This window comes from Hemitrygon akajei, chromosome 26 (genome assembly GCF_048418815.1).
Source record: "Hemitrygon akajei chromosome 26, sHemAka1.3, whole genome shotgun sequence".
Lineage (NCBI taxonomy): Eukaryota > Metazoa > Chordata > Chondrichthyes > Myliobatiformes > Dasyatidae > Hemitrygon > Hemitrygon akajei.
The window spans coordinates 41,086,613-41,111,221 of NC_133149.1; the positions used below are offsets into that span (position 1 = coordinate 41,086,613).

A 24,609-nucleotide genomic window follows, 5' to 3' on the forward strand; every position below is an offset into this window, starting at 1 on the left:
TGAGAAAATCCTCATTACCCATGACAGGCCTGCTACTTGTGCCTTTTCAGAGTACAGATGAATGAAAGCGTAAACAATCAAACCCAGAAGAGATCAAAGTTCTTATTGACAGTGTTTTGCTCATTGTTAAAATGAATGCCTCTGTATATAAAATTCAGTGTGCATGTGTTGTTGTCACTGGGAAAAGTATCGCACAGCACAAGTTTTTTGTGCACACTGGTCATTACAAATTAGAGGGAACATTGGTGGTCATCATGGACTGCTCTGGCAGAAGGGCCTGTGTCCACACTGTCTTGCTCTATGATTCTATAACCAGTCTCCCAGATGTTTGAGAGGACTCCTTGAACTAGGAGCAACTAAGCATTATGACACAGACTGACACAGGCCAGTTTGTCCGGTTAAGTAAATTTTCCATTGTAATATACTGGATATGATGCAATAGACTGGAGATTGGCTGGGGGTGGGGGGTGGGAAAGGGGCTTGCTTTGCTGTTGTTGCCTTGTTCTGTTCTGTTCCGTTGCTGCTACTTGTTTGTTTTGCCGAGCATTGTGGACACGCCATGCAGGTGACGGAATGTGTGGCAACATTTGCACATGCTTGTTTGTGTTAGCTGTTAACGCAAAGAATGCATTTCATTTTATGTTTCGATGTACCTGTGATAACTAGATATAAATCTGAAATCTTAATCAGTCTCCCAGATGTTTAAGAGGTAGATTTTGAAAGATTCATTGGGCTGGGAGCAACTCTGCATTAGTAACCAGACTGATACCAGGCTCAGTCTATTTACCATTTCAATGTGTTAGGTACAATACAGCTGTGGCTTTCTACATCTGCCACCCCCCATCTATTTCTTACTCCAGCAACACAAAGGCCCACCACATCTTCCCCACCCTCGTGCCCCTTTCTGATTTCTGTAGGACCACCCTCTTTGTGAATCTCTGATCCATTCATCCTTGCCAACCCATCTCTCTCTGAGTCAGGACACTCACCCCTTTACTTGTATGAGGTGCAACACCTATCCCTTCATAGTCCTCCCTCACTGCCATCCAAGGACCTAAACAGCCTTTCCAGATGAGACAGGGGTTCACCTCTACCCCCCTGATCTATGGCATTCGGTAAAGTCCCTTCCTTTACATTGGAAAAACCAGGTGTAGACTAGGCTACTGTTTGACAGAGCACCTGTGCTTTGCCTGCATGGCCATCAAACTTCTGGTTGCAGATCATCTTAACCCTTCTTTCCACTTCCACACTGACCCGTCTGTCCTCAGCCTTCTCCACCATCCTGGAGAGCCCAACGCAAGTTGGAAGACTTGCATCTCATATTCATCTTCAGTACTTACAGCCCAATGATATGAACATTGAGTTTTCCAGTTCAGGTAATCCTCATCCGTTCTTCTCCTCCACACACTGGCCTGTCTGCCTCATTACCTTCTCTCTCCCTCATATACTGGAAATTTCCCCTCTCTGTCCGGACCCTCTGTTTCAATCCAACATGCTGATTTTTCCCCCCCTCCATAGATGCTGCTCACCCCTCTGAATTCCTCCAGCTACAGAGGTTCCCAACTGGGATCCATGAGTCCCTTGGTTAATGGTAGGGGTCCATGGCATAAAAAAGGTTGGGAACCCCTGTGTTTAGCAGATTGTTTGTTGGTCCAGTTTCCAGTATCTGCACTCTCCTTCCTATGTATCCACAGATTCAGTTCTTTCAGTATGCAGGGCTGGGTTATATTCTTTCAGGGGAGAATTAAGGGGAAACTTCTACAAAGTCAGCATACCTTGAAGAGCAACACACACAAATTACTGGAGGGACTCAGCAGGTCAGACAGCACCTATGGAAATGAATAAAAAGTGGACATTTCAGGCCAAGTCCCTTCATCAGCACCTTGAAGAGACTTTGCAGTGGATTAGTATAGTTTTGGGGGTTTTTTTCCTCACTGTTACTATCGGACTGTTTTCAAATTCAGGCTTCAGCTAAAAGGACACTATTTCTTCAATAGAGAAACCTTTCATGCTGATGTTGTAGTTAGGCATAACAGATGGCCCAAGGCAGACGTCAATTGTGATTCATGGCTCCCAAATTGCATTGTTGTTTTATTGATTTTTTACACAATAGCAACCTTTGTTCAGAGCTGTGAGGTCTGTGAAGAGGCCTGAAGAACAATTCAGCAGGGTTATCTGTACAGCATGCCTCCCCACCCCCAGGTATGTCCTACTCGGTACCGACTCAAGCTTGTGCTGCTGGGATACCAATTCCCTACACTCCCTTCAAATCAGCATGATATGGATTTGGATTTATAATCAAGCTGTTCTTCAGTATTGGATCTTAACACTACTGAGAGAGTAACCTCACCCCATCAGTGAAGTACTTCAGAAGTGAAAACAGCTCACGGTGTGACATTTAGAAAGCTCCCTTGCCTTAGGCTCCAGTCTTGTTCCCACTTGCCATTTAGATAATAAAACTATAAGAATAGAATTAGGACGTTTCGCCTGTCGAGTCTGCACCATTATCTACAAAAGAGAATTTGCAGATGCTGGAAATCCAAGCAACACACGCAAAATGCTGGAGGAACTCAGCAGGCCAGGCAGCGTCTATGGAAAAGAGTAAACAGTCAACGTTTTGGACCAAGACCCTTCATCGGGACTGGAGTCAACTGTTTACTTTTTTCCATAGACGCTGCCTGGCCTGCTGAGTTCCTCCAGCGTTTTGTGTCTGTACCATTATCGAATCATTTCTGATTGTGTTTTCCAACCATGTTCTCCCACCTTCTTCCCACAAGCCTGAACCCTACAATTCTCTGCCTTAAATACACCTAGTGATCTGGCTATTGATCTGCTGAACTCTGAGCACTCTCATTCACAAAGATGGGGAATGACTCCTGTCCTTCAAGCCTGGTTTCATTTCCTTCTCCCCAGTTACGTGCTTGTAGGCAACATTAGTTTAAGGCAATTCAGGGAGAAGATATATTTGTGTATAATTTATGTTTACTTTTGTTTTTCTTGACAAAGGGGAAAAGTTGAATAGGTTAGTTCCTAGAGCATAGAAGAATGAGGGGAGATTTGATAGAGGTGTGCAAAATTATGAGGAGTATAGATAGTATAAATGGAAGCAATATTTTTACACTGAGGTTGGGTGAGACTACAACTAAGGTCATAGGTTAAAGGTGAAAGGTGAAATGATTAAGGGGAACATGAGGGGGAGCTTCTTCACTCCGAGGATGGTGAGAGTGTGGAACGAGCTGCCAGTGTAAGTGGTGGATGTAGGTTTGATGTCAACATTTAAGAGAAATTTGGATAGGTACATGGATGGGAGGGGTACGGAGGGCTGTGGTTCCGGTGCAGGTCGATGGGACTTGGCAGATGGATAGTTTGGCATGGACCAGATGGGCAGAAGGCTGTGTTTCTGTACTGTAGCATTCTATGACTATTGCGAGCACTATATACCCATGATGTTCCTGCAAGTTTTTCATTGGCCCTGTGTATACGTGTATTTGTTGCCATGACAATAAATGTGAATTTTTACTACTTTAGACAAGAGACAACATCAGGTCTGCTACACTATCTCTTTGTATAAATGGAATGGGCTGCCAGCGACGGTGGTGGAGGCGGATACGATAGGGTCTTTTAAGAGACTCCTGGATAGATACATGGAGCTCAGAAAGATAGAGGGCCATGGGTAACCCTAGGTAACTTCTCAGGTAAGGACATGTTTGGCACAGCTTTTTGGGCCGAAGGGCCTGTATTGCGCTGTAGGTTTTCTATGTTTCTAAATATGGTGCAGTTGGTGATGATATGGGCCTTGCACTCACCTTGGACTTGCGAAAATGCAGACTACCACAGAAAAAAAAGTTTTGTTCCATTTTACTCTTTTTGAGTACTGCGAATGAAATTTCTTAATAGAATCACACTACAGGCTACTTATTTATTGAGACACAGTACAGAGTAGGCCCACCCATGCTGCCTAGCAACCCAACCCAACCCAACCCCAGCCTAATCATGGCACAATTCACAATGACCAATTAACCTGCTGACCGGTACATCTTTGGAACGTGGGAGAAAACCAGGGAATCCGGAGGAAACCATTGCAGTCACAGGGAGAATGTAGAGCCTTACAGGCAGTGGTGTGCATCAACACATCTGCAGGTTGTCCTTCACTGTCGCTGGAAGAACACACATCACGTCTTAATAAGCTGGTAAGGAAGGCGGGCTCTGTCGTGGGCAAAGTACTGGAGAGTTTAACATCGGTAGCTGAGCGAAGGGCACTGAGTAGGCTACGGTCAATTATGGAAAACTCTGAACATCCTCTACATAGCACCATCCAGAGACAGAGAAGCAGTTTCAGCGACAGGTTACTGTCGATGCAATGCTCCTCAGACAGGATGAAGAGGTCAATACTCCCCAATGCCATTAGGCTTTACAATTCAACCGCCAGGACTTAAGAACTTTTTAAAAGCTATTATTAATGCTTTTTGAGATAGTGATTTAGATGCATATCATATTTTTTACTGAGTTAAGTATTGTATGTAATTAGTTTTGCTACAACAAGTGTATGGGACATTGGAAAAAAGTTGAATTTCTCCATGGGGATGAATAAAGTATCTATCTATCTATCTATCTATCTATCAGTCCTTGTTGAAGGGTCGGCTGTGGAAAGGGTGAGCAGCTTCAACATCTCGGAGAATCTATCCAGAGTCCAACACATTGATGTAATCATAAAGACAGCACACCAGTGTCTCAACTTTATTAGGAGTTTGAGGAGGTTTGGTATGCCACTCGACACTCTAGCAAATTCATACAGATGTACCGTGGAGAGCATTCGGACTAGCTGCATTATTGCCTGGTATGGAGGCTCCAATGCACGAGATTGGAAAAAGCTGCAGAAGGTTGTAGACTCAACCAGCCTTGTCACAGGCACAACCACCAAGGACATCTTCAAGAGGTGGTGCCTTAAGAAGGCAGCGTCCATCTTTAAAGACACTCACCAACTAAGACATAGCCTCTTCTCACGACAACTACATAATGAATCTGAAAACTCACACTCGACATTTCAGGAACAGCTTCTTCCTCTCTGCCATCAGATTTCTGAATGGTACATGAACCCATGAACATTGAATGGAATTGACTTTATTTCTTACATCCTTCACATACATGAGGAGCAAAAATCTTTACGTCTCTGTCTAAATGTGCAATCATAGTAATTTATAATAAATAGAACAGTCAATGTAACATAGAATACATTCAAATCAGCATGAGTTAATCAGTCTGATGGCCTGGTGGAAGAAGCTGTCCTGGAGCCTGTTAGTCCTGGCTTTTATGCTGTGGTACTGCTTCCCGGATGGTAGCAGCTGGAACAGTTTGTGGTTGGTTGGGGTGACTCAGGTCTCCAATGATCCTACGGGCCCTTTTATCACACCTGTCTTCGTAAATGTCCTGAATCATGGGAAGTTCACAGCTACAGATGCGCTGGGCTGTCTGCACCACTCTCTGCAGAGTCCAGCGATTAAGTGAGGTACAGTTCCCATACCAGGCAGTGATGCAGTCAGTCAGGATGCTCTCAATTGTGCCCCTGTAGAAAGTCCTTAGGATTTGGGGGCCCATACCAAACTTTCTCAACCATCTGAGGTGAAAGAGGTGCTGTTGTGCCTTTTTCTCCACACAGCTGGTGTATGCAGACCACGGTGAGGTCCTCGGTGATGTGGACGCCGAGGAACTTGAAGCTGTTTACCCCCTCAACCCCCGGATCCATTGATGTCAATAGGGGTTAGCCTGTCTCCATTCCTCCTGTAATCCACAACCAGCTCCTTTGTTTTTGCGACATTGAGGGAGAGGTTGTTTTCTTGACACCACTGTGTCAGAGAGATGACTTCCTCCCTGTAGGCCACCTCGTTATTGTTTGAGATTAGGCCAATCAGTGTAGTATCGCCGGCAAATTTAATTAGCAGGGTATGTAGGGGAGTGGGGATGACTGGAAGAATTAGATCAGTCCATGATTGGATGGCGGAGCAGACTCAATGGGCCAAGTGGCATTCTTCTGCTCCTATATCTTATGGTCTTATTGGAACAGTGGGTTGCGACGCAGTCATGCGTATACAGGGAGTAAAGGAGGGGGCTTAGGACACAGCCCTGAGGGGCACCTGTGTTGAGAGTCAGAGGGGTGGAGGTGAGGGAGCCCACGTTTACCACCTGCTGGTGATCTGACAGGAAGTTCAGGATCCAGCTACACAAGGCAGGGTGAAAGCCGAGGTCTCTGAGCTTCCAGTTGAGCCTGGAGGGAATTGTGGTGTTGAATGCTGAACTGTAGTCCAGGAACAGCATTCTCACATAAGCATCCCTCTTCTCCAGACGTGTAAGGACAGTATGCGGAGCAGTGGCTATTGTGTCAGCTGTCAATCGGTTGTGTCGGTAGGCGAATTGTAGGGGGTCCAGTATGGGTGGTTGCAAGCTGCAGATGTAATCCTTGATCAGCCTCTCAAAGCATTTGCTTATTATTGAGGTGGCTGCAACAGGACGCCAATCATTCAGAAATCTTACCTTGGTCTTTTTTGGTACAGGAACAATGGTGGATAATTTGAAGCAGGAGGGCACTTTGCACTGGGAGAGGGAGAGATTAAAAATTATCCACCTGTAAACACACCTCATTATTCCCCTTTTACACAATTTATTTACTTTTGAAACTTACAGTAATATTTTTACCTCTTGCACTGTAGTAGTGCTGCAAAACAACAAATTTCATGATACAAGAGCTTCTGCAGATGCTGAAAATCCAGAGATTTTCACAAAATCTAGAGGAAACAAAATGCTAGAGGAACTCGACACGTCAGGCAGCATCCATGGTGGGGAATAAATAGTTGACATTTCGGGCTGAGACCAGTCCATAACAATAAACATGATCCTGATTCTGATCCTGGGTCCAAGTCCTGGACGATAATTGACATGCACAATAGCTGTCATTGCTTGTAATTTCACAGTAGTAGCAGCAGGTGGTGCTCTTGCACCGCCCATCCAGGCGGACCTTGAAATCCTTTGCTGACGTTCTCGCTCGCTGGGACACAGTCCCTGCTGGGAAACTGTCCCTTGGAATGCGTAATGGCAACATAAATCCACTGAAGCACAAAATGCATACAATTTATGTTTCAAGGCAGCACTATTAATATTTCTGCATGCGAAGACTTTATTGTTGGTATAGGCGACATGCCTGTGACAATGTTATATCGCTAAGGCACAGACACAGTATGAATCCACCCTCTGGATATTCCTACTATGGTGTTCTTAGCCTGTGCTCTTGCACTGGGCTGTTCTTGATGTTTCACTGGGATCATTCCAGCTCAGAAGAGCATTTCACATAGAACATTACAGCACAGTACAAGTCAGCTGGCCCCTGATATTGTCCTGACCCCTAAATCTACTCTAAGATCAATCTAACACTTCTCTCCCACCTAGCCTTGAATTTTTCTTTTATCCATGTGCCCGCCTAAGAGTTTCTTAAATGTCTCTAATGTGTTGGCCTCTATCACCACCCCTGGCAGTGCCTTTCACCACTCTCTGAGTAAAAACTTACCTCTGATTTCCCCCCCACTATACTTTCTTCCAATCACCTTAAAATTATGCCTCCTCATATCAACCATTTCCGCCCTGGAAAATGTCACTGCTGTCCACTTGATCTATGCCTCTTATCATCTTGGACACCTCTATCAAGTCTAAAGCCAAAAAAGCTTAGCTCACTCAACCTATCCTCTTAAGACATGCTCTCTAATCCAGGCAGCATCCTGATAAATCTCCTCCGCACCCTCTCTAAAGCTTCCACATCCTTTCTATAATGACCAGAACTGAACACAATATTCTAAGTGTGGCCTAACCAGAGTTTTATAGAGTTGCAGCATTATCTCAAGGTCTTAAACTCAGTCCCCTGACTAATGAAGACAACACACCATTCTCCTTCTTAACAACCCTGAGCAGCAACTTTGAGGGATCTATAGATGTGGGCCCCATATCCCTCTGTCCCTCCACACTGCTAAGAATTCCACCATTAACCCTGTATTCTGCCTTCAGAATCGCCCTTCCAAAGAGTATCACTTCACACTTTTCAACATAGAACATAAACACAAGTGATCCTACAGATGCTGGAAATTCAGAGTAACCCACACAAAATGCTGGTGGAGTTCAGCAGGTCAGTCAGCATCTGTGGAAATGAGTAAACAGTCAACGTTTCAGGCTGAGACCCATCAGGACATGTTGTTCATTTTCTGTTCAGACTTAAACAGTTTTGTCAAATGCTAATACATTCTTCTGCTCTCTGGCTCACGCCCATCTTGTCATTGCCTGGTGATGCACCATCAATAACTCTGAGACATGGGTTAAGGTAGGCTTTTATTGGCTGGAAGAAAGCACAAGCAGCAAGTAACCATCACACAACATCCTGGAGACTGAGGGCCGGGCTCAGGCCTCAATTGCATTTATACCGGGGTCTGTGGGAGAGCCGTGGTCAGTGGGAGGAGCCACAGGAGCAGTCAGCGGGGGGGTGTCCAGACAGGTATATGTAGTTCACCACACCTGGTTCATTGTGTCTGCACACCTTTTTGACCCTTTCCCAATACGTTTCAGAATTCTAACCTCAACCAGGTGATCACATTAGTCCAAACAGTGGAACGTGTGCCCGTTTACATCAAAGTGCTTCGTTCATAGTGTGAATAACCACAGGGATGGTAACACCCCTTGCTGGCAGCAGGGAGCATGACTGCTCCCTCTCTGATCATCTGCTCATATCCAGCTGTGCCCCAGCTGATGCTGATTCAGCAGATGTTTCTGCCTGTTGGGAACAGGCTGCCTAGCATCTCCTGCCCTCGACATGTCCTACAGGGAGGTTCTGGCAGGCTGTCAGCATGGAGAGGCTAGGAGGGACAGTGCCACTGCAAGTCCGGAATGTTGCCAGTGTACCAGCTGCTGGGGTTAATGGAAGACACTTCACAATCTATTTCATCTCCAGCCACCTCAGCTCCCAGCCATAATCCTGAAGACCATAAAGCAGAGGAGCAGAATTAGGCCACTCATCCCATAGCATCTGTTCTGCCATTCTATCATCCCTTTCAGCTCCATTCTCCCACCTTCTCCCTGTAACCTTCAACACCCCGAGTAATCAAATATACCCAATGACTTGGCCTCCACAGCCATCTGTGGCAATGAATTCCACAGATTCACCATCTCTGGCTAAAGAAATTCCTCCTCATCTCCGTTCCAAATAGACATGCCTGTATTCTGAGGCTGTGCCCCTGTCCTAGATTTGCCCACTATAGGAAACATCCCCTCCACTTCCTGTGAAATGAAGATTCCTGCTTTCCTCAAGTGTTGCTTCCTTCCATCTCCCCATATTCCATCATCCTTTTCTGGTTTTAACAACATTGGATTAGCTTTGATCGTACGGAATGTCAGAGAAGACTGAAAGGGCACTTGGATTCCTCTTCTTCCTTCTTTCGTCATTCTTGCTTCTTCCCCCTTCCTTTCCAATCCTGATTAAGGATCTCGGCCCAAAACGTCAACTCTTTATTCCTCTCCGTAGATGCTGCCTGACCTGTTGAGTTCCTCTAGCATTGTGTATGAGTTGCTTTGGGTTTCCAGCATCTGCAGAATCTCTTGTGTTTATGGGTTCATTTGTTATATCAGTGGAAACCACTGCAGTGCTCACTAGAAATGATGTTCTGGAGGAGCACACACCAGAAAGGCTGAAACAAGCAGCACGCTCAGGAATAATAAACAATATAGATAGATAGATAGATAGATAGATAGATACTTTATTCATCCCCATGGGGAAATTCAACATTTTTTCCAATGTCCCATACACTTGTTGTAGCAAAAACTCATTACATACAATACTTAACTCAGTAATAATATGATATGCATCTAAATCACTAACTCAAAAAGCATTAATAATAGCTTTAAAAAAAGTTCTTAAGTCCTGGCGGTTGAATTGTAAAGCCTAATGGCATTGGGGAGTATTGACCTCTTCATCCTGTCTGAGGAGCATTGCATCGACAGTAACCTGTCGCTGAAACTGCTTCTCTGTCTCTGGATGGTGCTATGTAGAGGATGTTCAGGGTTTTCCATAATTGACCGTAGCCTACTCAGCGCCCTTCGCTCAGCTACCGATGTTAAACTCTCCAGTACTTTGCCCACGACAGAGCCCGCCTTCCTTATCAGCTTATTAAGACGTGAGGCGTCCTTCTTCTTAATGCTTCCTCCCCAACACGCCACCACACCTCAGAGACATCCCAAAGTATCTCAGAGCTCTCTCCAAGTATGAGAACTATTATAATGTAGGAAATATAGCCAATTTATGTACAGCAAGTTTCCACTGCCAACAATAATGTCCAAATAATTAGCTTTTATTGATATTAATCGGGAAAAGTGTGGAGAGCTCTGAACATGAAGCCAGTTGAGAAAGCACACTGGTACCAGAGCAGAATGGTAGCATCGTGGTTAGTCCAACTCTTTACAGCACCAGCAATCAACAAATGGGCTTCAATTCTTGCCGGTCCCTGTAAGGAGTTTGTACATTCTGCCTGTGACCATGTGGATTTCCTCCCGGTGCTCTGGTTTCCTCCTACATTTCAAAGATGTACAGGTCAGGGTTAGTGAGTTGTGAGAATGTACGTTGGTGCTGGAAGCGTGGCAACACTTGCAGGCTGCCCCCAGCACAATCATGTTGTCGTTGATGCAAAACGATGCACTTCCATAGAACCATAGAATACTACAGCACAGTACAGGCCCTTCAGCCCTCCATGTTGTGCCGACCCATATAATCCTTTAAAAAAAAGTACTAAACCCACACTACCCCGTAACCCTCCATTTGTCTTTCATCCATGTGCCTGTCCAAGAGGCTCTTACATACCCCTAATGTTTTAGCCTCCACCACCATCCCTGGCAAGTCATTCCAGGCACTCACAACCCTCTCTGTAAAAAACTTACCCCTGATGTCTCCCCTAAACTTCCCTCCCTTAATTTTGAACATATGCCCTCTGGTGTTTGCTATTGGTGCCCTGGGAAACAGGTACTGACTATCCACCCTATCTATGCCTCTCATAATCTTGTAGACCTCTATCAAGTCCCCTCTCATTCTTCTACACTCCAAAGAGAAAAGTCCCAGCTCTGCTAACCTTGCTTCATATGACTTGTTCTCCAAACCAGGCAACATCCTGGTAAATCTCCTCTGCACCCTCTCCATAGCTTCCACATCCTTCCTATAATGATTTATTTCGATTCATTTTGATGTATATGTGACAAGTAAAGCTAATCTTTCATCTTTTCACAACTGTCCTCAGAGGTGGCACTGCTGGCAGTACAGGACTGTACTCTGAAACACAAACATCGACAGTGCTTCTCCCTGTAGATGCTGCCTGGCCTGCTGCGTTCCACCAGCATTTTGTGTGTGTTGCTCAATTCCTCAGTTGGACTTGAACCCAAAACCACCCAGTGCAAAGCAAAATTAACAACTCACTGAACCACAGGAGCATTCAGTGATGAGTATGAAATGCTGTCCTTTCTGGTGAAGCCCATTGGTAAAGTGATCACCAAAGTCTTGAACGACACTTTGCTGAAGTGTCACATCCCTTCATTAGTATGTCTATTGAGGCTTGCTGTTCCCCAGCGCGCCACTAGAGGACGAGAAAGATTCACTTTCTGCCATCTCAATGCTTCCCTTTGACACAACATGGTATTTGCTCATGCTAAATTGTTATAGATTTCACGTGATATAACTCCCTGCTGCAAAGCATACTTCATCATGACTGGTTTAAGTGTCTATTCTTTTCTTGTGAATGCCAATGAGATACTTCACATCATGGTCCATCACGGGTGAAACCCTCCCCACCATTGAGCATACAGTGGCATGCAAAAGTTTGGGCACCCCTGGTCAAAATTTCTGTTACTGTGAATAGCTAAGCGAGTAAAAGATGACCTGATTTCCAAAAGGCATAAAGTTAAAGATGACACATTCCTTTAATATTTTAAGCAAGATTACTTTTTTATTTCCATCTTTTACAGTTTCAAAATAACAGAAAAAGGAAAAGGACCTGAAGCAAAAGTTTGGGCACCCTGCATGGTCAGTACTTAGTAACACCCCCTTTGGCAAGTATCACAGCTTGTAAACACTTTCTGTAGCCAGCTAAGGTAAGAGTCTTTCAATTCTTGTTTAGGGGATTTTCACCCATTCTTCCTTGCAAAAGGCTTCTAGTTCTGTGAGATTCTTGGGCCGTCTTGCATGCACTGCTCTTTTGAGGTCTATCCACAGATTTTCGATGATGTTTAGGTCGGGAGACTGTGAGGGTCATGGCAAAACCTTCAGCTTGCGCCTCTTGAGGTAGTACGTTGTGGATTTTGAGGTGTGTTTAGGATCATTATCCTGTTGTAGAAACCATCCACTTTTCACCTTCAGCTTTAAATTGTGGGCGCGCTATACTGGCACAAGAAGCATGGCGAAACTTGCGGGCTGCCCCCAGCACACCCTCGGACTGTTTTGATCATTGATGTAAACGACACATTTCATGGCATGTTTCATGTACATGTGACAAATAAAGTTCATCTTTAATCTTTTATATTTAAGCACGTGGCCATTGGCAGAAAAAAATTGGAATAATTTCAAAGTCAAAGTACCATTTATTATCAAAATATGGTCTTATTCGGGGCATCAAAGGATATGGTGAGAAGGCAGGTGTATGGGGTTGAGTGGGATCTGGAATCAGACATGATGAAATGTTTGAGCAGACTCGATGGGCTGAATGGCCTAATTCTGCTCCTATGTCTTATGGTCTATGTATACTGTACACAACCTTGAGATTCATCTTCTTGTAGGCAGCCAGAAAACAAGGGAACCCAATTAAATCCACTAAAAAATGCAACACAACAAAAACCGTCACACTAAATGTCTGCAAAATGTTGCCGTTGGTCACTAGTGCAATCTTGCTCACAAAGCCAATCAATACTCTCTCCCTGGGCTCACTTGTGAAAGACAGGGAGACGTTTGCATGTCCTTTCTGTGATGGGGCAGGTTTCCCCTGCATCCTAAAGAAGAACGGGCTGCTGGTTAGTGGTAAATTGGGCCCCCATGTACACAGAGAGGTGAGCTCATCATTGGCAGAAGTGAGAATAGGCTAGAGGAAAATGCGGTTTCACAGGTTGGTATAGATCCTAGAAACCAAATAGCCTCCTCCTAGCTATAGGAAAATATGAGAATAGCCTTTTACCAGGGCAAAAATGGTTAATTTGATGGGTTGGAGATAAGTATGGGGGAGATGTATAGGTTGGATCTTTTACACAGACAGTGGTGGGCACTGCCAGGGGTGGTGGTAGAGGCCGATTCTTTAGGGACATTATAGGCACATGGATGAAAGAAAAGTGGAGAGCTATGAGGGAGGGAAGGCGTTAGATTGACCTTGGAGTAAGTTGAAAGGTCAGCACAGTGACTTGGGCTGAAGGGACTGTACTGTTCTATGTTCTATTAGTGGCCAAAACTGTAAATTGGACAGGTTCCTGTTAGGCCTGTAGAAATGGGCAGCGTGGTAGAGTAGTGGTTCAATTTTGTTTGTATGTCCCCCCCCCCCCCCCCCCCGTGACCGCGAGGGTTTCCTCCATGAGCTCGCACACTCCAACGATGTGCAGATTAGTAGGTTAATTGGTCACATGGGTGTAATCGGGCAGCGCAGGCTCGTTTGGGCCGGAAGGGCCCGTCACTGTGCTGAATCTCAAAACAGAATAAAATTCTCTTATGCATTGTGCGCATCACCAGAAAGAGTAGCGTCACTAATCGCTCGCAAGATGGTAACAAAACGCTCTTGGGACAGGATACCTCACCACACCTTTGACTGATCATTGGGGATAGTGGAGGTGTGTCGAGATAGGAGTAAGACATCAATGTCCCTGCAAAAACATACGTATTGTTACAGTGTAAATCAAAAGTGAGCTTTAACCTGCATTCTTTGTACAATGGCCTCCTATCCTTCAAATTTGACCAGAGACGAGACATTTCCAGATATGGTGCTTTACATTTTGTTTTTAGAATTCTGACCTTCATCTGGATACAATCTGTTCAATAAGATAGTCTGAGGGGGAACTTAGAAATTCTTTGCCTGGACAATCAGCAGGGATTCCCAACGTCTTCTGAGCGAGTGTTTCTCTTTTATTGAAGCAAATGGCAAGTGTTATTTTTGTCAGTTTCTTCTGAGTGGGAGCAAAAGATTTATGAGAAATAGTTGTTGCTACAGATTAGGCCAGAATGTGCTTCTGTACAATCAACCTCTCCGTCTACTGAGCTATCAGCCTCACAAGATGTTTCACACAGGATGACAGAAAACGCATAAAGATCTGGTTAAATGGCATTAAACTCTGACGCAGGTAAAGATAAGTGATTCATTCTGTAGGAATAAAAATCTGTTGCTAATGAAATGCTTTTATCTGTCTCAGTGTTTGAATGCAAGACCTGTGGAGGCATATTCACTGTTTTCTGGCTTTACCCAGTGACATGGGAAAAACTGAGTTCTACCGAATAGGGAAAACCTCGATTCTGCACGTGCTTCAGACAGAAGAGCAGGAAATTTAGAAAGTGAACTTCCATCTTGTATTCATAAGCAAAGATGTTCAAAATGTTCTAATTATTATCAGATATGTATATGTTACTATATGCTACCCTGAGATTAATTTTCTTACAGGCATTCACAATGTAACGACAAAATACAATAGAATCAATGGTAGACTGATACCTCTCTGCACTTTGTCAGTGCACTGTTGTACTGTATGTAACCAATAAAAAACACAACCTGATATAGTGGTCCAGTGAAATACTCCCCAGCGTTTGCAGGGACACTGGCCATGCTCATGACAAAATGATCCATTGGCTGACAACATAATATAAATCATCTGTCCCTTCCATGTTCCCTTCAGAGCCTCCAGCTGCCCTTTCTCCTCCTCTTCCACCTGCCCATCACCCAGATTGCCCCACCTCCTTATTGAGTTCCATGCTCAACCTTCCTTTCTGATCAGACTCCATCATCTGCAGCTCTGTGGCCTACACCTATCATCTCCCAGCTTCTGTCACTATTTCTACTCTTCCCTCCTCCATTTGCCTATCATCCCTCCTCACCTGGATCTACCTGCCAACTCTTGTTACACCACCTCCCCTCATCTCTTTATCTTCCCCCGCTCTTCCGCTCCAGGTACAGAGCCTTGACCCAAAGCATCAACCATTCTTTTCCCTTTTCAGATGCTGCCTGGCTCACTGAGTTTGTCTTTTATTTTAAATCCAAGTTCCAGCATCTGTAGTACATTGCAGCTGCAAACAACTAGTCCATGGTGGTCGGTGTGACAGACACCATTCCGCACATCAGCAGCAGGAACTACGAGCAGTTCCAGTCTCCTGGGAGTGCACATCACACAGCCTCTCACGGTATCAGAACAGTCAAGAACGCTCACCAACACCTCTACTTTCTGAGGAGGCTGAAGAGAGCTGGACTTTGCACATCCATACTCACGACCTTCTACAGATGCACAGTAGAGAGCATGCTAGCAAAGCGTGATTGGCTCCAGCCTACCCAACTTCAAGGACATATACACAGAAAGCTGCCACAAATAGGCCAACAATATCATGAAAAATCTTACTCATCAAGGACTGTTTATCTCACTCCCATCAGGGATGAGGCTACGTAGCATCCACACCAGCACCACCAGACCCAAAAACGGTTACTTTTCTCAACCAGAAAGGCTGATCAACACCTCCACCCACCGACCCACCCCTCCACACCCCTAACCACCATCCTTTATCGTTTCCTGTCAGAGTCACCTAATGTACAGACACTTGTGTCACTTTATGTATATAAATCTATATAGTGTATAAGCTATGTTATGTATTTATATTTATTGTTTCTTATTATTGTGTTTATTGATATTGTTTTATGGGGGGGTGTGCGTGTGTGTGTGTGTGTGTGTGTGTGTGTGCGCGCGCGCGTAGACATGTAGGCAAACATGCATACACATATTCATATTCATGCACAACTTGACATTTTGATATTAAGAAGGCAGATCTAGAAATAGTTTTTAACCTATTCATTTTAAAGTCAGTCCGCATTGACCAGGGTCCAGACTTATTTCAGCACAAGTTTCTCTACCCACAGTCCACTTCCTTTGTTAGCCATCAACTCCAGCTATCTCCCTGGCATTGCCCAATCTTGGAACTGGACTTACCAAGCTTCAAATCACATATCCACATCTTCACCAAACCCATCTACTTTTGCTTCTGACTCAAATGATCTGCTACTGAAACGCTCATCTCCATCTCATCACCTCAGACATTAGCTATTCCAGTGCTTTCCTGAAGAAACTTGTTCAGTCATAACTCAGCCACCTGGATCCCCAGTCACACTAGATCTCACTCTCCCTCCATGCCAGTGTTTGCTGACCAACATTGGCTTCTGATTTAATAATGCCTCCATTTTAAAATTCTTGTAATCTTCTGCTTCCCCCCCCCCCCCAAAACTCAGTATTCCTATCATCGTAGGAAGCCAGCCATTTCTTAGTAGTTATTGAGCCCATTAACTGGAAATCCCAGGATTCCAGATCAAGATTCGAGATTGTTTATTGTCACTCTTCAGTACATGACTGCAAAGGAGAACAAAATGACTGTTACTCCGGATCTGATGCAGCGTAAAAACACAATAAGCAGAAAAAACACAATAAATATGAATATTTATAATTCTATAAAACACAAAATGCAGGTAACTGTTATATACATAACCAACTGTATATACATGAAATGACACTAGTTGATGTGGATGTAGTGTTAATGGATGGAGGTGTTGAGCAGCCTGATGGCTTGGGGGAAGTAACTGGTGGTCCCAGTGTGGATGCCGCATAGCCTCTTCCCTGATAGGAGTGGGACAGACAGTCCATAAGCAGAGTGGGTGATGATATTGCTGGCCTTTTTCTGGTACCTTTATGTATATATGCCATTGATGGTGGGTAGACTAGTGCTGGCGATGAGTTTGGCAGTTTTAACTGCCCATTGTAGAGCCCTCCTGTCTGCTACAGTGCAGTTTCCGTATCGTCAGAATGTGTGAGGAGTGCTCAGGAAATGGAAATGAGCCTATGGTCAGTGCTGGCCAGCCTTGTCACTGACACCCACATCCAAAAACTAATCTTAATTACAAGCAATCTTACTCGTCTTTTCATTGAGAGATTATTTACAATCTCTAAGTTGTATTTAAATTGTGCAGGCATATTGAACAAGAAGTCCTTAATTGAGTGTTGTTATGTGTTACGCCTCATTAGCCTCATATGAGAGGAATGTATTTTACTGTATTTCACGACAATGAGTAAGATTAAGTTTAATGGAACACAGCATCTTTACACATGGTGAACAGTTAAAGCAGACTCTGCTAATAATGGAGCTCCGCTTAATTATTTAACCCTCAGATGCAAGGCTTTCCAATTAAAGTTTGTAGAGATCTCCATGGAATTGCCTTTCTAATCACAAAGCACAATAACTGGCTGTGGAACTTACGCACTGATGGCCCAGTGCAACTTCTGTCTTTGATTTGTGAACCTCAGCCTTTATAAGGGGAAAAAACAATGTATATAGGGCCTTTCCTGACACCTGGGTGTTTCACTACATTTCATTAGGAGTTTGAAGAGACTTGCTATAATTCCAAAGACTCCAGCAAATTTCTACAGATGAACCGTGGAGAGCATTCTGACTGGTTGCATCACCACCTAGTACGGGAGCTCCACTGCGCAGCATCGGAAAACGCTGCAGAGGGTAGTAAACTCAACCAGATTCCTCGTGGGCAGTAGCCTCTCCAGCATTGAGGACTCCTTCAAAAGGTGGAGCTTCAAGAAGGAAGCATCCATCCTTGTGGACCCCGACCATCTCGCAGATGCCCTCTTCTCATTACTACCATCAGGGAGCAGGTACAGGAGCCTGAAGACCCTCACTCGATGCTTTAGGAACAGCTTCTTCCCCTCTGCCATCAGATTCTGTACAGTCGATGAACACATGAACATTATCTCACTGTTTTGCTCTCTTTTTGCAATGTTTTTTTAAAATATATTTTTCATTGTAATTTTTTGGAATTTTTGATGTATTGCACTGTACTGCTGCTACAAAACAACCTATTTCATGACATATGTCAGTGATTGTCAACCTGACTCAAAATGCTGGAGGAACTCAACAGAACAGGTAGCACCTATCGAGAGAAATAAACAGTCGACGTTTTGGGCAGAGATCCTTCATCAGGACTGGAAAGGATGAGAGCATAAATTCCAATTCTCATCTGAAATGTCAGGCAAGGTACTACTGTACATAGCTTGGGCACAGATATAGTATGAGAGGTTATCTAAACACTCTACTGTTATAAGGCCAACTGTACCCTGGTACAATAAGATGGACTCTTGACCTCACAATTGACCTCGCTATGATCTTGCACCTTTTTGTCTGCCTGCACTGGACTTTCTCAATACCTGTTGCACTTTATTCTGCATTGTGCCTTACCTTGTTCTACCACATTGGTCTGATCTGTATGAACAGCATGCAAGACAAGCTTTGTACTGCACCTTGGTACATGTGACAATAACAAACCAATACCGATTCCTGATCCAATTTGATAAATTTGGTAAATCCGTTTATTATTGACACGTACCAACACACACTCTATGCCTCAGGAACAGCTTCTTCTCCTCCGCCAGCAGATTTCTGAATGGACAATGAACTTGTGTCCACTACCTCACTATATTTTTTGCTCTCTTGTTACACTAGTTATTTAATTTAGTTTTTAATGTATACCTATTGTAATTATTAAGCTTTGTTATTATTATTATCATTATTATGAATTGCATTGTACTGCTGCCACAAAGACAACAAATTTCATGACATAAGCCGGTGATATTAAACCTGATTCTGATTCCGAAGTACAGTGATAAACTTGTCTGACATAAGGTTCGCACAATCACTTCATTACAATAGTGCGTTGAAATAGTACAAGGCAAAACAATAACAGAATGTCACAGTTACAGAGAAAGTGCAGTACAGGTAGACAATAAGGTACAAGGTCATGACGAGATTGGCTGAAGGATAATTATTGGCCAAGGCCTTTTTTTGACATAATATGGCAGAACCTCTTGTACCAGTAAGAGGATAGGCTTCATCTGAAAGATCTCTCAGTATTGTACTAGCAACATCAATCTAAATTACATAATCTGGGGAGTTGAACCTACGATCTTTCAACTCATCCATATAGCTGAAACTGGGCACAGCAAGTGGGATACTAACTAAATTGGGACTGAGTACCCCTTTCCTTCCAGTGCCTGATCTGAAAGCGTTGGAATGCAGCAAGTTGATACAATTATCCCCCAATCCAGGCAGTGAGGAAAGTGACAAACCAATGGAATTGTTGAATTTGATCCAATAGCATCCTAGCGTGACTCAGGTCGGCCACAAAGCTGAAGCAAAAATGCTTATATTGATAGATTTTGGTCGGTTACAGTCACAAGTGGATGGTACTGCCTCCAGATGGAGGAGGGAATGGTGGTCATGGCCAAAAAGATGGCAAACATAATGGTCATGAGTCAGTCTTCCAAACATTATTCCTGTGGAAAAATAAGAGGACTCAGGTATGACGCTTCTACAGCTGAGTAGTGAAATAACCCTATTTTTTAACCTTAGAGAGGAAAGGCCCAAGACAAGGTCATGGTACATGCATTTAAAACGAGGGGGAAGTTCAAAGGTGATGTGGGGGACATGATTAGTTCACGCAGAGATTGGAGGTTGCCCCTAATGTGCTGCCATGGCTGGTGGTGGAAGCAGATATGACAAAGGTACTTAAGAAGTTGTTAGGTAGGTATGTGAGCATGCAGAGAATGCTGGGATATGGACCATGAGCAGGCAGAAGAGATAGGGTTAATCAGGCATCATTAGTTTAACTAGTTCAGCAAAGCATCGTGGGCTGAAGGCCTGTTCCTGTGCTGTATGATCTAAGGTACTCAAGCAGTTACCCCTCATTGAACCAGATCCCTCAAGAGTTCAGGAGGAAATTACCAATGGTAAATTATTCCCAAATTCCCTTTTGAAATCCCAGAGACAAAATGATAGCTCGGACAGGGATATCAGTGCTGGAATTTTTATAACCATGCTGAACTCTTCCAGTTGTGTTTTTCTATTTGGCGGAGTTCTTGCTGAAAGGGAAATTCCTGGGAATTTTTTTTCTGCAGGGTGTATTTAAAAAAAGAAGCATTTTCTTTGTTGTGAAAGCTCACTTCAGCTGCCTTGACCTTTGTGGTCACTGGTAATACTGCACAAGATGTGGAGGGCGAGGAACCTCACATTTGATTGTAAACCAGAATGACCCTCAAAGGGTTAACACCCATCCAAAACTCCCTTCCCCACCCCCATCCATTATCCTTCAGTGAGTCACTCTTGATAAAGCTGTCCTTTGTTTCACTGACCTTCCAAAGAATGCACCCGGTGGTATCAGCCATTGGCAATAATGCACTGATCTTTCACCAATGGGTTGTAGGTATACCCTAGTGGGGCCAGAGATAAGCCCCATTGTTTGACTGTGTGTACAGTAATCATTACCTGCAGAGTGGTTGGTTTCCCTCATGCACCAGCACATGATCTCTTGTCAAACGTTGGATAGAAATATGAACAGAATATTGGTCGGAATTGTAAAGAATTTCACACTAGGAGGATTTTATATCAAATACTTTGCAAGATATTAATAGCAAATGAAGAAAAATTCTCTTTGGTGTCCCTCCATCTTCCCTTTCTTCCATGGTCCTCTGGCAGGGTTTGTGCTTAGTAATGAGTTCTGCTGAGACTACATGCATACAGAAGGTGTTATGTTCGGTCTGCCTTACGAACTCAATTTAAGCGAGGATCTTCCTTGGAAGAAACCAGCATGAGGGAGGAACTAATGAAATCTGAGCCCTGATCAACCAAAAGTGACTGTCAGCATTGACATAAAAACTCAAAATGACTTAGCAGGTCAGACAGCATCTGTTGAGAAGGAGAAAACGTTTTTGTCTTCAGATCATCTGCTTAAAATAAAGGTTGAGTACCCCGATCCAAAATGCTTGGGGCCAGAACTGTTTCAGATTTCAGATTTTTCGGATTGCCATCATTTCCAACTCTGAATTTATGTGGTAAACATTCTTTGTCTTACACTTGTTCATCACACATATGTACTTAACAGTAAAAATTATTACATAGCATTAAGAAAATGAAAATCTACTGTGTTCAGGGTAAGGAAAGCAGCACAGCAGCATCTCGAGAGAATTCCTGAATCGGCTGTTCAACAACAAGCAACAGCAGATGTTCGGTCTCCACCTATGATGCCGTGATTACACTGTATTGGCATTTTACTTTTTTTTAGGTTTTATGTAAGGAATAAAAAAACGATCAGCATCGTAGACTTGTTCTGGTGTTAGATTTTTGTGATCAGTGATGATCTTTACAAACACATCAATTAATTTCTCTGCTGCTTCATGATCAGCAGACACTTTATCAATAAATTTTTTTAAATCTTTGAAAATTTAATACCATGCCTTTTCTGCAACCGGCCTGCTGAATATTCACAATTATCTTCAATTTTCAGTTTGTCGTGATAGATCTTTGCTTGTTTCATGATCAGCATAACGTTAAGCGGCATATGTTCACTCTGATGCTGACAAATCCACTCTTTCAATACACGATTGAGATCTTCATTTCTCACTTTATGCAGTGTTTTTCTGTTTTTCTTTAACTTCTATTCATTCCATACGTAAGGTCACTTCTCAGAACTTTTCATAATGCACATCGCCTGGGAACCTTCCCAGCATCTTGTGGAATTTCCCATTTGTGACATCATGCGAGCATTCAAAAATGTTTGGATTTTGGAATCTCGGACAAGAGGGTGCTTAACCTGTATTAACATTGTTTCTCTCTCTACAGAAACTGTCTAACCTCTGAATGTTAGATCGTCTGCCATCAGATTACTGAATGGCCCATGAACACTACCTCTTTATTTTTCTCTCTGTTTTGCCCTACTTATTTTTTAATATATTTCTATTGTAACTTATGTATTGCTCTTACTGCAGCAGCAAAACAAATTTCACCATGTGTGTCAGTGATAATAAACCTGATTCTGCTTCATCTCCAGTATTCCCTAGAATGCTAAATGGTATAGACCGATAGACACTGCTCCCATCAGACCATAAGACATAGGAACAGAATTTGCCCATACAGCCCACTGAGGTTGCTTTTCTCCTTCCCCTCCTCTCTGCAGCCAGTTTGCCACAATACAAAAGATGTTCCTCTTCAGACACTCTTTAATTGTTTTTAAGTGATGATGGCCCCGGATATTGTAGGCACAGGATTGGAAGCTTTAGAGTGCACTGTGGAAACGGCTGAGAAAAATCAGCAGGTTCTAGCCATTCTCCGGTCCCAGCTGTGTTGTGGTTGGTTGGGACGTCCCTACAGAACATTGGTTTGGAGAGGGGCATCTGAACCCAGCTCAAAGAGGGACCACTTCCAAATCCACTAAAGCAGAGAGGCAAGTCACCCTTAATCCCAAATGACCACTCAGGACCTCACATTGTAACAACAATAATATACTGAAAAATATTTCTCTGGTTGCAAAGCTGTTTGAAATATTTTGAAGTAATCAAGTCAGTTCATAAATGTATGTTCTTCCTTTTCATTGAAGGGAATTAATTTACCAAAAAAAGAAAATGGAAATATTTTTCTTTCCCAAGAATCCGTCATTTTCAGCCTTATTAAAAATGTTGCTCAAATCTTGTGTAAACAAACTATTCCATATTTCTCTCTTCATTGACAATGCTTTATCATTCTGATTGCCTTGACCTTTTCTATTCCTCTAGCTCAACAGGAGATCTGTCCTCTGCTACCTTCCCAGTTTCTTTTGTTCCACCATTGGCAGTGATGCTGACAGATGCCTCCAACCTGCACTCTGGAGTTCACTCACTCCCCCTTAAAAGGATAAAAGCTTGGATATTTGTCCCAATGCCTCAATCATCAGGCCTGGAGTCAAATTAATTTTGTTTTCCCTTTATAGTGAGCAGTTCAGAAATGTTGTGGAGGATTTGAAACGTGTGCAGAAGAGGTTTACAAGGATATTGCCTGGATTAGAGGGTATGTGCTATAAGGAGAGGTTGAACGAACTAGGAGGATTGAAGTCTGAGGACAGTCCTAATAGAAGTTTATAAAAAGATGAAAGGCATTGATTTTGTTGACAGTCTAGTGTAGAAATACCAAATACTAGGGAACATGCTTTGAAGTCGAGAGGGGAATGTTAAAGGAGGTGTGTGGGGAAGTTTTTTTACACAGAGTGGTAGATGCCTGGAACATGCTGCCAGAGATAGTGGTGGAAGCAAATATGACAGTGATGTTTGAGAGGCTGTTAGATTGACACTTGACTATGCAGGGAATGGAGGGATATGGATCATGTATAGATTGCAGAGATTTGGTTTAATTTGACATCTGTTCAGCATTAGCATTCAGGCCCAAAAGGCTTGTCCCTGTTCTCTACTGTTTCATGATTTTTGTTAACATGCACCTGCAGATGGAGGGAGATTGTCTTCCTCAGCGGAGGCTGCTGGATTTGCAGGGTTTGTAAAGATCACTCTGATGTTTCTTTTGAGGTCACCATTGTGGATATTAGCTGAACTTAAATGCTTCTGCTCCCTCATAGGATTTAAAACAGTTGATTTGTTCAAAATTCAAAGTAATTTTATTATCAGAATACATACACATTTCTACATACAACCCTGAGATTCTTTTTCCTGCGGGCAGACTCAGCAAATCTATAGAATAGTATCTATAACAGGATCAATGAAAGATCAGGAGTGCAGAAGACAACAAACTGTACAAATGCAAATTTCAATAAATAACAAGATAAAGAGTCCTTAAAGTGAGACCATTGGTTGTGGGAACATCTGAATAAATGTGTGTAGTTGTTCCTTTTTATTCAAGAACCCGATGTTTGAGGGGTAGTAACTGTTCTTGAACCTGGTGGTGAGAGTCCTGAGGTTCTTGTACCTTCTACCTGACAGCAGCAGCGAGAAGAGAGCATGGCCTGGGTGGTGAGGATCTTTGATGATGGATGCTGCTTTCCTATGGCAATGTTCCATGTAGATGTGCTCGATGCTTGGGAGGGTTTTACCCGTGATGTACTGGGCCGAACCCACTACTTTCTGCAGGATTTTCCGCTCAAAGGCATTGGTGTTCCCGTACCAGGCCGTAATGCGGCCAGTCAGCACACTCTCCACCATGGGGTTTTCGATGACATGCTGAATCTCGTCAGACTCCTGAGGGGGTAGAGGTGCAATAAATTCACCACAACAGCGCATGGTAGCGTAGCTATTAGCACAACGCTCTTACCACTTGGGCCTTGGAGACCACAGTTCAATCCCAGTGTCCTCTGTATGGAATCTACATGTCCTCCCCGTGTGCACGTGGGTTTCCTCCAGGGGCTCGTTTCCTCCAACAGTCTAAAGACATATCAGTTATTAGGTTAATTGGTCATTGTAAATTGTTCCATAATTAGGCTAGGGTTAAATCAGGGGTTGCTGGGTGGCGTGGCTCAA

The 24,609-nt window shown here is 43.5% G+C and overlaps 1 protein-coding gene across 1 annotated transcript in view; it reads right to left on the bottom strand.

Annotated features, from left to right (window-relative positions):
- The window catches only part of LOC140716709 (uncharacterized), an 82,663-nt gene extending 58,291 nt beyond the window's left edge, over nucleotides 1-24,372 (bottom strand). Inside the window, exons 1-3 of the mRNA XM_073029522.1 lie at nucleotides 24,186-24,372; nucleotides 8,932-9,004; nucleotides 6,952-7,100 (exon numbers count right to left, since the gene is read on the bottom strand). Of these exons, the coding sequence (XP_072885623.1) occupies nucleotides 6,952-7,100; nucleotides 8,932-9,004; nucleotides 24,186-24,372 (409 nt within the window). The remainder of the gene's footprint in view (nucleotides 1-6,951; nucleotides 7,101-8,931; nucleotides 9,005-24,185) is intronic.
- Nucleotides 24,373-24,609: the final 237 nt, after the last annotated feature.